Source organism: Nesoenas mayeri, assembly GCF_963082525.1.
Source record: "Nesoenas mayeri genome assembly, chromosome: 2".
Lineage (NCBI taxonomy): Eukaryota > Metazoa > Chordata > Aves > Columbiformes > Columbidae > Nesoenas > Nesoenas mayeri.
In genome coordinates this window covers 146,801,791-146,817,516 of record NC_137543.1, presented here as the reverse complement: position 1 = coordinate 146,817,516, position 15,726 = coordinate 146,801,791, and the positions used below count along the sequence as shown (strand labels likewise).

The 15,726-nt window shown below is 39.4% G+C and overlaps 1 protein-coding gene across 1 annotated transcript; it reads right to left on the bottom strand.

Moving 5' to 3' along the window:
- Positions 1 to 1,516: 1,516 nt before the first annotated feature.
- RAB18 (RAB18, member RAS oncogene family) lies at positions 1,517 to 14,353 on the bottom strand. Its single transcript, XM_080339366.1, has 7 exons — positions 14,199 to 14,353; positions 12,194 to 12,249; positions 7,926 to 7,987; positions 5,899 to 5,971; positions 4,785 to 4,903; positions 4,638 to 4,704; positions 1,517 to 3,155 (listed from the first exon to the last, which is right to left on the bottom strand). Exons 1-7 carry the CDS (start codon positions 14,264 to 14,266, stop codon positions 2,977 to 2,979), a joined length of 624 nt encoding a protein of 207 aa, XP_080195492.1. The 5' UTR covers positions 14,267 to 14,353; the 3' UTR covers positions 1,517 to 2,976.
- Positions 14,354 to 15,726: the final 1,373 nt, after the last annotated feature.

Sequence of the window (15,726 nt, the reverse complement as noted above, 5' to 3'; positions counted from 1 at the left end):
GACTTACTGAACCCATGTTTTTCATTTAGTTAAGACTTAATTTGAGCAAGCTGCTGATCTCATTATTGCAGTACAACAGGAAAAGTGATGCTGTAGTTTGGATAAAAGCCCCACTAGCAATAAAAAATAATAATAAAAAAATCATGAAATCTCCAGCAGAGGCCTGTCCCACCTCCCTTTTTAAAACTGCCAAAGAAATCCAAGACAAATCCACACCATCATTTAGTAGTACTGTTCCATGCTAGTGTAAAGGCTACAACTAGCATGGAAACAGCTTCAGTTTTCACCATCTTTCATGATCATGTAAGACTTCTCACTTATCTCATTCTGGTTTAGTATTTCCTAATAAAACTATCTGCTACAGAAATGGATACATTCTCATCACACGATGAAGAGCAAACAACAGCCATCCCCATTACCCCTCAGCTACCTACTGAGGTAAACTGGAGGATATCTCCTGCACCCTTCTCCAAATGCAATGTTCAATATTGCACATAGACATAGGCTTAGGTCAGCATTAAGCAGAGGTTACAACAGAGCTTGCAGTATCTTCAGAGGTGTTTGCATTAGAGCTACAACAGTGAGAGCACGCTTGGAGATAATGGTGGTACAACTCTGACCTGCAAAGAGGAAAGTCAACTTTGAAAGTACACAACCAGTCTTATTTGAAGGGGCATGTTCCCCCACCTACCCTCTCCCTTGAAATAAAAAAAAACAGATAAGGAGGAGTAAAAAAGAAAAAAAAAAAAAAAAAAAGAAACTTAGCAAAGTAAATTTGCTCCAACAAACTCTGGAAGGACAGGGATCCAGTCCTCCAGTACACAGCTTCTTGACAGAGTGATAAGGAAAGGAGGTGAGACTCCAGGAAAAGCCATTCCTCAGGGACGTAACCAAATATGCTTAAACGACGAAGAAGATAGAAAAAGCTAGTTGCAAGTCAATTGGCTCTCAGTCTCACTAAATACGCTCTTTCAGGCTCCTCTGTCCCCAGAAACATTCTGCAGGGAAAGAAGGCAAAAGTGACTTGCTTCCTTTGCAGAACAATACCCACTATTCAGAGCACCCTGCAGTTCCTCCCTTTGACAAGAGCTGTCAGATCTCGCAAAGGCAGAATGAAAGATGAATCCAAGTCCTGCGATAAAAGGAACTTTTGTGAGAAACTGAAAATTAAATTTCTTCTCAACATAGGGATACACCCAAACTAGGGGGAAAACAGGTATGGAAATTAATTACAGGCTTCTGCCAGCATTATGATACCTGCCCAATATTACCAAAATAATTAAGTTATTCAGAGTTTTAATGCTCCTACAAGTTTCCTCTATTGTTAGACTACAAAAACCAGAAATCCTTTGACCTCAATGCCAAGAAACAGGATTTGCTGAGCCCATATATTCTGCATGGAAGAGTAACGCAAATCTAACGCCTTAATACAATATGTTCATGTTTAATATTACATATATTTAAATTAACCTACTACATTAATAATACTACAGATACAATATTTTGTAAAAACAACTAGCACAGTTAAGTCTTCAAATGTTGGTATTGTTTTCTAGTAAGTGTAAAACAGAATAGAAAACAAAGTTTATGTGTGAAGAATAAAGTGTATTTTAACAGAAGCAGCCAAGACCTGCTGCAAAATACAGATCATGTATGCTGACATTCACACAAAACCTTGCAGTAACAAAAGGTACTGTCATTCACTATATTTACAAGAAACAGCCCAATAGTTCAGTTACCAATTGCACTATAGAGATTATTAAAAACAAAAAAACAAAAAACAAAACCCAAACCACAGCATCCTTGTCCTTCACAAACAATTTGTCTGTAAGAAGTGACGTTAGAAAATATACAACTCTACAACAGGAAGAGGTTAGAAAAGTTGAATACTGTGGAAAAAAAATTTATTAGTCTATACAAGTCTTCTGAAACAAACCATTGGCTTTGATACAGTAAATTCAAGTGAATGCTCATTGCAATAGTGTTTATCCATACAGAGATCAAGAAGCCCTATAGCTTCTCATTTAGTGTCTGTGACACAAAGTTTTATTTCTGAACAGGTAGTCGCACAAAGCAGACATGTGATAGAGATCTTCACAGCCACAGTGAGCTATAGTTTGAGATATATTACAAACATTTAGGAAAATGAGGCATCTGTACTGAAGTGTGGCAAATTTATTCACAATGAAAGAACAAAGATGTCGTTGAAACCCCTTGCCAAAAACGAAGACTTTCTACAGCAAGTCCAGAGTAGATTGCATCATAAAAACCTAGAGTGCAAGACTACCACAAATTTAGTATATAAATATCACAGGATTAAAACTCCAGTTAAGCCATCAACTGAAGTGATGATTAAAAAGAAAAAAGGGCATCCCTCAGCTTTGCAAAGGAAGCTTTCAAAGCATCTCTTCAAGAAGGTGCTGAAGCAACTATGGCCTGGACCAATTTGTATTTTAGACAGCTCTGCTGAAAGACAAAAACTTAGCAGATTTGTCTAAGAACTGTACCATCTTATTGTTTTTAGTGCCATAAAAAAAGCATTTACTAGAAGAGATGAAATGTAACGTTTACAGCTCACACTGTTTTCAAGATCTGTGCACACTATATAGTTCTATACTTTCAAGAGTATTTAAAAAGAAGACAAAGAGCAGACAATGCAGTAATGTATTTTTGTTAGATGGATTTGTTTAGAATAGTTACATGATGAATGTCTACAGTCATAAAATTTTTAGTGCATTTGTTCTTGCACATTATTGAATGCTACTTATAAAAACCCGAAGATTGCAAATTGGGCATGCTTACCATAACATTTTCAAACTGGGAAAGCTGCACAACATTCTTCCTACCAGTGTTCACTGCCATGATACAAAACAAATTGTGCAAACTGCAAGGTCCCTAAAAATAGCATTTAATGAATTTATGTACAGAAAGATGTCATTATCTGTTTAAATACGCAAAGAATAAGCTTCCCAAAGTTTATAACATAGAACAATATCCACCACATGCTCCTCCTCCTCCATGTCCATCGTCCCTGTTTGATAACTTTACACCTCTGTTTTGGCTCTCACTCTCCCACAGTCCAGGAGTCTGAATGATCTTTTCAACAAGTTCTTCAAAGGCACACTGTACACCATCGCATGTTTTTGCACTTGCCTCTGGAGAAGGGACACAAGAAGTCAAGTGTTAGCATGGCTTCTAGTAACTTGTTTAACATTTCTCTTTCGATTAAGTCTCAACTTACAAACTAGACTTCCAAATTCTACAATATATTCTGCAACAACACAGTGGAGCCAAAATTAGCAGGTATGTAGATTTCTGTCACCACATGAGGCAGCACCTCGAGAGATTCTTAACAGAACAGCTTCCAAGTTGAACGTAACTAGAATATCTGGAGACAACTATAGCTTAGCCTTATTTTTCTACGGAAAGCACTTCAGCAGGAAGAAAGAAGGGTTCTACTAAAGATGTCTGATAAAGCTGGTTGTTGTTCTGTATTTCAGTTCAGTACACTAGTAAAAACTGCAGTACCAACATACTGTAAGAAGCAAGGATCCATATGGTACAATTCTGGATCATGACACAAGTCATCTGATTAAAAGTTATCAGGGATTTCATTTTTTCTGCAGTTAGCAGAACTCTAGGTAATTCCACTCAGGAGCATTACTTTGGCTAAGCCCAAGAAATCTGCTCACAGGGTGTATTATGAGAGTAATGGATACCATCTGAAACTGTTCAGGCCCACTGAGGCTGGCACTGCTCTTCTACACAGCCATGCAGATACTTAGCACATGTAGCATGTATATATATACATTTATAGTTTAAGTTTTCTTTTAATCTTCCATGCATTTAAGATCTTGTGCCTCAATTTTGAACTTCTTTTTCCACATCTCACACTGAAGCCAAAACCAAACACAGTAAGGTACCACACAATGACACGCCATTAGTCAGAGATGGGAACATAAGTCTAAGCACAGGACATGCCAACGAACTGCTTTGCTACTGAACTCATCCTATAAAGTAGGATGATTCTTAAATGAAACATGTAATAAACTTATACATAAACAATCATTTCACCACCCGATTTATCATCACGAGACTTCACCTACAAGACCCATCTCATTTTGCAGCAAGATGAGACCAACATATTTGCTGCAGTCATGATTATGTAATCATGCGCTCCCACCCACCACTTCTAAGTTAATTATATTCCTGCTTATTTGTACATCCCAGTTCTAATACAGATTTCTGTCAAGTACCAGCACTTTTGCTATGCTGAAAGCTGGCCACTAGTACCTCTTTCATTTTGCTTCTGTTATTAATTTAGCAAGTTGGCTGAGAAAAGAAATCAAACAAAACTTGAAACCTAAAACAGGTTTTGTCAGACTACAGTAGAGTCTGTATTCCACCCTTAATCCTTAGGCATTTCAGTATACTCATACACAGTTAGAACAGATACCTGGACATATTTAGGGACAATTTTAAAAAATATGTGAATACCTATTATCTTTGTACCTACTGCAGCTGAGAAATATCATTAATTCAATTACATGTATAAAGACTAATCAGGCCTACAGAAGTGGAACTTTTCATTATGTAACAAAAATCGAGTAACAACCCTGCAAATTTCTATAACATACCTATGAACAACATGGAATGTTTTCTTGCAAATTTGAGACCTTCATTTCTGTCAACTTCACGGTTTTCCTGTAATAAGACATAGCATTAATATGCATTGTTAGCAAAATACACCAACAGATTACTTACTGCAGTTAAATTCAGTTTACCTTATCAATCTTGTTTCCAACTAACATTTTCACTATGTCATTTCTTGTGCAGTATGTTTCCAGTTCATTTAACCAGTTATCCAGCTTGGCAAAAGTATCTCTTCTCGTGACATCATAAACTGAAAGACATTAGTAATATTATTTCCACAATATTTTTTTACAAGAAATACAGCTTGTGTTATGAAAGGAGCAAAAATTATGGCTTTTTGAATTAGAAAACTGAAGGAGTCCCAAGGATACCAATTTACTTGCTACAGTAAGATAATAATGAGAAGAAAGACTTGACATCCACCAGCTCAAATCACTGATATTATACTAACACAGAACAACTCTAAGATTCAGTCACCTGCTACTCTCAGACTATTTTGAGACCTCCTAGTTCCCAGGCTAGAGACTATCATTCTCCTTTTTACTAATTAAATTAATGTACACTCTGAGGAGTCCGTTTGGGATTTTTTTTTCTGTTTGTGTCTCCATACTGATGAGATGTTACACAGTCAGAATCACTTGAAAAAGTATCAGTCTGCTCTGTGTAGGAGAAACCCAGGGCAAAACCCATAATTGCAACTTCGCAGTGAAGTCTCTCTTGCTTTTCTTTCCTATATGGAAACCTGTTAACTAAGCACTGAGCTCTGAAGTTCTGCTTCTACACTGCTAGAAGTGAGAAGCTAACCAAATTAAGGGTGAGGAAGAAAGTAACAGAGAAAGCTTATACAGAAGGAATACACTGAGAAGAGAAAAATCATCTTTTTTTTTTTTTTTTGACTCTGGGCTTAGTGAGCACAGGCAAAACCCAAAAGTAATAAATAAAAGGCAAACTGGCAGCACAGGGACAGCTCCAAGCTATCTCTTCAAATAGCAGTAGCTTTTAGTCTCATACCTAAATAAATAAATAAATAAAAATCAGTGGTTCTCAGGCTGGTGAGACTGACTACATTAGAAGAGGCCAGAATACAACAAATTCAAGATCCTTTTAATATTAGAGTTGTTCAACATGGATACAATGATTTTTAATATCAATTAGATATTACAGAAAGGTTATATGAGTTTGTGTAACTCCAATGCACAAGCAAATCACAAACTTCTTCAAAATGGCACACAAAGCTACACTTACCTAGAATAACACCTTGTGCACCTCTGTAGTAACTGGGTGTTAATGTTCTGAACCGCTCCTGACCTGCAGTATCCTAAAAAGCCATTCAGAAAGTTCAATTATTCAGAAGTCAAACAGAATCTAGTTTAGCTCTCTGGTATTCTGCTTCTAACAAACACACAAAATAAGATTCAAAGTACACTCAACTACCAGATTAACTGAGTTTATACCCTACTGTTTTACTGCACATTAACTTTGAGATTTTATGTAGTCTGCCCTGTGAAATACCTTTAACCTGTTAGGTGTAGTGAATAGGTGGAAAATACAGCAGTAAGATAGCCATTTCTGCTGAAGCATTTGTTCTGCAGCTAGTACAGCAGCAACTGGCAAGAAAAAAGCATAGCTGCAACACTAAGATTTTGTAACAAGCATAAAACCCATGGCAACAGAACTAGTTCCTTCACTTCAATCACCTTGGTCCAATTAAATTTGATTCAGTGCCAGGGTAAATGCATTTAACATGCTATGAGAGAGCAGAAACAGAAATAATTCAGAGGCTTTTCTGGTTTTAAGTATAGTTGAATTTACATCCTCAAATTTAAAGTGTCAACAGCTCTGCAAAAAAACTAAATTTTAAAATGCTGTTTTCTTATCAGAAATTAAGTTATAGCGCACACTCATTCCAGAATTTATGCATAGAATATTTAAATAACTTCATCCGAGTCACCCCAGGTTAGAAGCAACACATGAAACACTGTGGATTCAAAACAATTCCCTACCAAAGAACCTGGACAGCTGAACTGGACTTTCCAACATTCTACAAGCCACTCAGTCAATCCCACACATTTCAAACTGTTTTTGTCACGATATACGCTTCTAAACTTTTTGTTTCCATTTTACCTCAGAATTATTTATTCACCTTCACCAATATGAATGAATATAAATGCTAAGGTAATCCTATGTAACATTTTTCCAACCCATGATCACTCATTGTTCTGTTATCAGTCTGGTTCTCCTCCTATAGCTGCTGCAGTTATTTTCCTTGTCAAATCCATTTATTTTAGCAATTATTACTGTTGTCACACTAAGACATAAGTCCTGTTTGTTTGTTGAGATATGTGACACCATCAAAGCAACAGAAGTATTATAATATATATTTAGTGTTTCACTATTGCTTCCCAAGGAAATAAAGGTCAGGTATCTTTCTTATATGAGAAACAAGGTTTTATTCCTGCTTGCTACAAGAAGTCACAATTGAGCCTGAATATTCAAAAGGTGCTTCAGGTCACAAGTTTGCAGGCTGTTTTGCAGAATGTTTTAAAAAAGAGCTTGGAAGTACTACCTTTTCTTTCCTTGCCATGAATTTAAGAGTTCTACTTTTAACTAGAGTAGATGTTGAACACTAAGGCTAAGATTACAAACACTGCCTGTCCTTCCTTCAGCTGCATCTGCTACAAATAACACTAACCTCAAGTCTATAAAAGTCTCTTTGTATGAGGGCTATGAAGTTTTTTAGGCTAAAAACTGTTCTGAGAGGTAACATTTCAGCATAAATTGAGCATACAACAATAATTCTTAACCTATTAATACATTTCTGGATTTTGTCTAAAACATTCAGGTTAACTGCACCCTTTTAAAAACCTGTCAAGTACATACAAGAAAAACACAAGCAGAGAAGTCTCAGATTGGCACGGGCTAACTTCAGCAGTTAAACAATGAATTACACATTAAAACAAAAAGAAAATTAGGAATGGCCCAAATCACAGTTTTAAAGTCTGATTGATTTAGTGTCATTTTATTTCTCCTTTTCTCTACTCCTACCCCAACGAGACCTGGAATTAGTGCTGCAGAAGCAGCTCACAGACAACAGAATTGCTCCATTAGCCATTGGTCACACAGTTCATTCCACCTTCTGAATGGTTCAATATTAACCTCCTGCTCCTCCAAATCACCTTCATATCAAGAAGGATTCTATACAAACTGTACATTATACAACTATGACTATTCCTAAAGCAAAGCAATACACTAAGAATTTAGGCAAGACTTACCCATATTGCCAGTTTAGTTTTGTTTCCATCAACTGAAATAGTTTTCACCTTGAAGTCCACACCTAGAGGAGGAAAAATATTTTAGTTCTTCAAACATACTACAGCTATTTTTGAAAGAGAAAGCAAAGAGGAAAGGAAAAAAAAAATCAAACTCAGAAAACACATTGTGTTTTGGCAGGAGCAGAAGAGTGAGTTTCATTAGCTGTTTATGAAACTTACTCTCAAAACTCAAGGTTTTGTCCCTGAAGGGCTTTTGCAAAAGGTTAAGGGCCTTTTAAGCCATCAAATGAAAATATTTTATGGTGAGGCATATACTACACTTCCTGTATTGATGCACATATTCCAGAACAAATATTGAAGTTTATAATTCAAATACGTTAACTTTCTATTCACTACTCACATGTGTTCTTCTTGAATACATCAGTGGTCTTGAAGAACAATATGCTTTCAAAATAGAGAAGGAATCTGCATCCAAGTAGCTAATTGTTCTGTTTGTTTCCCTCTCAATCTTACCAAGTCCTGTCAAGGCGGTTATGCAGAGATAAACTGACAGAGAGACTCATCTACTACACAGTCGATATCCTGTGAGAAATAACTTTAGATGTCAGTAATTCCTCTAACATGTCAAGCTTCGGATGATTTGAACATGCAGCATATCTCTTACAGGATTCTAACAAACTCAGGGACTCACTAATACCATGCTCAGTGACAAAGAAAAAAACTTGACAATGTGGCAACAGTTCTGCTGTTGATAACAATTCTTCCTCTCCCTCAACATCTGACAATTCCTTTTTTTTTTTATTTTTTAATATACAGGAACTAGCAACCTATCACTTTCCCAAGAACAACCTGCATAAAAGTCAAGCCAAGGAGGTCAAGATCTTAATGACTGTGCAAATTTAAAGTATACAGCAACACACATCAGTTTGAGATGCTGGGTACAGTTATGATCCATTTTACTGCAGTTTAATCATTTGGTTACCAATAGTAAGTAACTGGAAGCAGGTTTAAATTATTTTGGAATGACTTCCACTCCCCACCAGGCAGAAGCCCTGCAATGATGTAGCAATGTGGAAAGTTGATACCTTTATATGAACAACTTTCAAGGTTAACAGCAAATGTTTTGCCCTTTGACTTAAAATGACAGTCATCATACTTGCTACAAGAATAAGAATTTCTCTTTCAACTATTCTAACACAAAATGTTTAAGTAGGGCCTCATGATAAGTGTGCTGGACTTATATTTCCAACAACCTGCAGGTTACAAACAAGCTCAAATAGCTGCCACAATACATTTAACTTACAAAGCCACAGAGGGTATATAGGATGTATAAGAAACTGCACATTGCAAGCAGATTTACAACTTCACTACAACTGAGGTTTCAGAGCTTTATTTAAAAAAAAAAAAAAACAAACATACACACACACAAAATTTTTATTCAACTATTTCACAGCTTCAGCTCACTAGTATTCCTTGAAGTGTCAATTGATTTTCAGACTACATTCTACACTGGACGAAGCCTATACCCTTTATTTCAAGGAAAATTTTGTCAAAGTAAATTAACTTTTGCAGCAACTGAACTCAGTGTTTTCAGGGACTATGAGTCCCTAACATAGCAGTAACATAATGCTCTGTGCCATGCACAAGGATGGTACATTATTCAAGAGTTACATTCACAGAGCAATCACTATTAACTTTGTTTTAAACACCTGTTCTTAGAACTTTACCTAGTTCACAGAAGACTGCTACGCTAGCAAGTTGACTCAAATTGATCCTAAAGAACATCTTGTCCTGCCAAATTTTCAGCACTGAGCAGTAACCTTTAGACTAACAGAACATCATCTTCCACTGTAATTGCGTATTTCTTTCCCTAAACTGTAAAAATCACCATTGCTCAGCCAGGATGCCCAACAGCTCACAGTGCATTCTTCTATCCATTTGTCTGACATCAAAACCTATAACTCTGGATATTACAAGTTGATGACATACTTAACGTAACAAGCCAAAAGTATGTAATAGTAGTTTCAAGAAGGAAAACACTTTTTCCTTAGGACAAACATAGTAGGTGTATTTTAAAGCCACAGTATCCTTCTCCCATCCAGTAAACAGATCCAGTGTCTTGTCCCTGCATAGTTCTACAGTTTTCATTTAACAGAAAGTGAATATAAACCTTTATGTTTGTCTTGCTGTTTGCTTAAAATTAAAATATAATGCTTTAAATTCTGCATGAGAGATGCAAGTAAATTAAGAAACTAAAAAGAGACGTGAGATGTGTGCAATACATTGTTTCACTTATGAAATACAGATTGTACTGAACACCTATCTAGTACCTCTCATACAAAGAGCAAGTAAGTAAAGACAAGTATTAGTAGGAAGAACAACAAAAAATACTGGGTAATACATAGTCTGATAAGATCCATGTGATGGAACGCAGTGAATGAGTTAGACTCGAGAACACAAGGAGGACAGGCTTCACATACCAAGCTATTGGACTTCCATAGGTGGGGTCACAGTAGCTCTACTGCACAACACTACTACAAATGTCAGCTAGAGAGGTCTAACAGCCAGGCTGATCTAGGCCAGCATTTGTTCAGCCTCCAGAAACTTCCTTTTTCTGCCAAATATCATTTTTATTCTGGATTTGTATATTTGTTTCGGACCTCAAACTCTATTCGAAGTAATGTTCATACTATTATTCCTTTTTTTACACATAAGAAACAGGAGGGTAGGATCTGACAGTAGTAAACCTTGAGTTCTTGCTATTTAACAGCCAGCAATTAAGCTACCACACATGCTGTTATGCATTTTGACAAATCCCAAAGAGGAAGAGCAACTTCAGGAAATAATTCCTTAGTTTGCCAAATAGTGCACTGCTGTCAGTTTCTGACATTGGTAAATATTATTAGATAGGAACAGCTGAATGAAAAAAATAAACACCACACCACAATCAAGTTGCTCACACTAAGATTGAACTAGTCTGTTGGTATCTAAACATCATGAAATCTAAAGTACCTATTCTGCACTGATTTACTGGCCCACATGGTTGACATATCAAGAAAGTCATGTGACTTGAAGTATACACAGTGCCATCTTCACCGCCTGATATATTCCATTACTGCTACCCTTTCCTCCCTCATGAACTGAGGTAGGGTTATTTGCACAAGTTTGTTTTTTTACAAGGAATAGAATTAACAAAAATAGGCCACATTCCTCCCCTCGGCTGCTCAATGCTTTGCATTAAACAGTACTCCTGTATGTTATTAACATGACTGAAAAACAGATCAATTTATTAACTTCTTAACCAGTTACACAGAGCTGGCTTTGTTTACCAACAGCTGAACTTAAAAAAAAAATGGATACAAGTCCTTAGCCAGAATTCTAAAATGCACTGCGTGGAAAAGTCATCTCTATTTCCCATTACTTCAGTTATTAATTTGGCACAGAGCTGCATCACATGCTTAGAAGTTTCGTTTTGCTTCCCCTTCAACAACCCTCTATGTAGTATATCCTGCATTCTGGTTCACTGTCCTCCAGCACAACTGACTTCACTGTTGGTGGGTATCACACCAACATAGCAATGACACATCACTGCTTTTTTCGCCAGCAGCTCTGGATTCTTGGCTCTCTTTGATTTTTCTCAGGAGTCTAGCTGCCAACGCACTGATTACTCAGTAGAAGAGAAAAAGCCACATTGTAATTTCCTCCCTATAGAGCAAAAGCAGAAACCACACAGAGCCCAAGACACTCTAGTATTGTCAGGAGTTGCAAGAGCTAACATCCCCTATTAAAGTGGGTCTTAAGTCTTCTTAAGACAGCTACCAAGTATCATATCACACAGAACACAAGTTCTGGACAGCAATATTACTATTCAAAAAACTTGATAGCTATCTTGCACAGATAAATTGTTAAGAGACATAACAGTAGCTCTTACGTTTCGCTTTTAGCCTGAAATGCTGGCAGTGAGTGGCAGATTGTTCCACTAGCATTTTTCACTGCCTGTACCAATGATTTCCATCTTCATGGTGAAGGGTGACATTTTTATCTGTTTTCCTAGCTACAGATATATTTTTGTATAAAGGGGACAACTACAGACCAGGCAATGCTTTACAGCAATGAGCACTACATGCTAAAACCGCATTCACATAGTTCTTTTCTTACAGAGAAGACAACGTTTAAATTTCACAACCGGTTAGGCAAGTCTGAACAAACTAGAATTTTGTACTCAAGTTGGTATAAATTTTTCTCAGGTAGCATCAGCACATACTTACCAATTGTTGCTGCAAGTTCCGGGTCAAATGTGTCATCTGTGAACCGCAGCAGAAGGCTGATAGGGAGGGAAGAAAAATAAGAGTTACTATTATTGCAGCATACCCATAGCTTGCCAGAAGCCTATAAATTACAAGTCTGAAAGTAACAGCAAGATCACATAGCTAAATAAAAATACATCTCATTTTTCCATAGTTTCTCTCCTACAAAAAAAATAAAAGAACATGAAAATAGTACAGTAGGCATGCTCTGCTAGAAGAGCCCAGGCCTCTTCTCTGCACCTATGACTAAGTATATCTCTGAAAACAAAGTACCACACAAGTTGTCAAATCGGTTGCATGAACAGTCACATGGTCTACTTCTCAAAGCACTTTGCTTCTATCTTATTCTATTTTTGTTCTCCCAGAATTCAGTACAAAAAATTGTTTTGGGTTTATATTGCCTCACATAGTATTTATGTAAGCTTGAGAAGAAAATTCCAAGTCAGCCTTTCACCCCAGAAATAACTCCTTGAACTGGCACACAGAACAGTAAGGACTACACCCATCAGAAAAACAGATGCAGAGTTTAAAAGCAAAATTAGCTCACCACTGTTTTATGATTTTGTATCCTTTTTGCACATAAGGACTTCCAAAAACACACGCTCCCCTATCCTTTGCTACCAATAGAACAGCTACAACTAAGATTTACCAGCACATCACACTACAGTAGCAGGGTCCCTCAAAGAAGTGTCCATAATGCCACAGTACTTGTGTCAAATGTAAATATTTAGGCAAGAGACAAAGACTCTCAGCATGCAGTTTTTTAAAATCACCAGTCTTAGGCATCTGTGGCAAGTCTATATTACCATGTGGCAGACAGCTGTTTGCTATGACTGACAGCTTCTATTCATTTCCAGGACACAGAAACAAAACAAAGCCCTATTGATTTTTTAGTCTTTTCCTTCCCTGTTTTTTTTTCTCCTCTCCTCTCTTTTTGCATGTGAATTTAGCAGCCAAGTCCTTTTTAGCATTCGGACACAGTCCTGCATTGACAGAAAACTGACTGCTGAAATTCCTTCAGTAATTTTGGGTGACAACTCTGAAGTTAACCACAGACCAACTCTTTTTTTTCCTTACTCCAGAACCCCAAAGTAAAATGGGAGCTTTATTTACCAAAGAATAATTTTTTTTTTAAAAAAAAGTCCATCAGTTTTTAGTGGTAGCTTGAGACAGTTGAATCAGGATGCTATTTAAGAACAGCTATTTTTAGTTACAACCAAACCTATTTAAGGTCATAGTAGAAGACTAAGATTACTGTCATAAAACCATCAAAACTTACATGACTAGTGCGGCACCTTCCTGCATTTATATCTCACTTCCTTTACTAAAATCTATGCCACTAACAAAAAAACAATAATAAAAAAACCTAAACAACAAAAAAGTAGCTTAGACAAAAGCCATGAAAAGGGCAGGGGGTGGCAGGAAGGGGGCAAATCAACCTGAAAGGACTTAAGAACGAGTGTAGTCAGAAGAATCAGTGGTAGAACTACTTCACGGCCTGCCTTAGATGCCCCTGTCTCCCTACACCCAGTGCTGGGTCACTTATGACTCTATATGTACATATTATGGAGCAGTTTAACACCAGAGCGCTATGGAGATGTACAGGCACTTTACTCTTTACACGACACCAGGCTGTACAGGACACAGGGAGGCCCGGATTCCCCCGGCCAGGCCGGCACAGCTCCGTTCGCTTCAGGCAGACACCAGCTCTCCCCTCGCCGCCGCGGGGCCGGCGTCTGGGGAAGGGCTGGGAGAGATGCGGGCAGCCCCGCGCGGGGACAGCCCCCTCCGGCAGGGGGGCTGGCCGAGAAGGGGCGAGGACGCTCCCCGCGCGGGGCCCAGCCCTCCCCAGGGCAGGCCGCGCCGAGGCCGGGTGTCCAACGCGGCGCCGCGGGGGCCTAGGCCGGGCCTGACCACTGCCCCGCGTCGTGGCAGGAGAGGCTGGGGGTGGCGGGCGCCCCCTCACCTGGACTTGCCGACGCCGCTCTCGCCGATGATAAGGATCTTCAGGGTAGTCAGCACGTCCTCGTCCATCCCGGCAATGCGCCCGGCGCGACCCCGACCGACGCTCCCTGCGCAGGCTACGACGGCCTCACCTGCGCCTGCGCGCCCCGCCGCCCTGTGTCGCTCGCCCCCTCGACGCCTGCGCATGCGCCTCAAGTGCACGAGCAGCGGGAGGAGACGGGGAAAAACAGCCCCGCCCTGCGCCTCGCGCATGCGCACAAGCGCGGGAGCGGAGCCGCCCGGCGTTTGTTTACAGCGGGCGGGGAAGGGCCTGTCCGTGCCGCCAGCGCGCCTGCGGGGCGGCGCGCGGAGGGGGCAGTTGTGTGTGCGGCACCCGCGTGTGCGGGACTTGCTCTTGGGTTTTTCAGGTCCTGGGTCAGGATCGGTGGAGAAAAGAAGCCAAATAAAATTGCAGAGGGGAAGGAGGAGGCTTGAGCCGCGCAGCAGTAGCTCACCAGCTGCCTGTGCCCAAGCAGAACAAGCGGCCACCCCTCAAACCTACTGCCAGAAACATGGGCTCAATTGATCACAAACCCCGCTGTGCCCAGTGGCGTAAGCCAGCTGATGTGTGTCACTACATTTCTGCCAGCAGAATCATCCATTCCTCATTGAAAGCCCTACATGTTCTAAAACTAGTGCCAGTGAGAAAGCCTCTATAACCAATTCAGCTGATGTACTCTATTCCAGCTCCATACTGACCTCAGACCGTGTGTGTGCAAGCACAACCCTTCATGAGGTGCAGCACTGATGTGGGTCTGAAGTTGTTCTGGGTCTGTGCCGCAGCCCCTGCGCCAGCCCGGCAGCCCCTGCCCATCTCCAGGGACTGACTCACACGTGAACGGCCTCAGCCTCTTCCGTGGTCACACCGACTGACAGAGATCAAGCCATGTCAGCAGGTTGCACAAGGCAGGTGTACTCAGGAGACTGGTGTTCTGTGTCAGAATGGTGGCTGCAAATGGCACAGTTTTAGCAGAGTCCTGATTTTGCTGGGCACTTGCCTTCAACTGTATTACAGGGTCGACACAGCAAGCGTTCTTTTGTGTTTGTGTGGTAAACGTCTCTGGTGCCTTCCCCTTCCACTTTCTCCTGCCTCTTTTACTTCAGAAAACTGACTCCTGGGCTGAGTACAATAACAATAATTATCCTATTAAATTATGGAGGCATATTCTATAATTAAAAATGTGCGAATGGCTGGCTGTGCTTGTACCCGGACTATGCCTGTTTATTAGTAATAATCTGAGGTTTTTAAAGGTGTGACTTGTTTTTTGTGATTTGGATTGTGCTATGCACTCATGCAAGAAAGCAGTATGTCTATACTCTGTAGTTTTTGTTGGCGTGTATAGGAGCTGTGGGTCTTAGCATGAAACAGGATGAGAATTTGAATAGTGGACACAAACAGCAAAGTATTCTACTGAGGATACTGAATCCCTTGAAGTCAGAGGGTATTTGTATTCTAGGACTTGATTTTTTCCATTGTAGCCATAGAATCA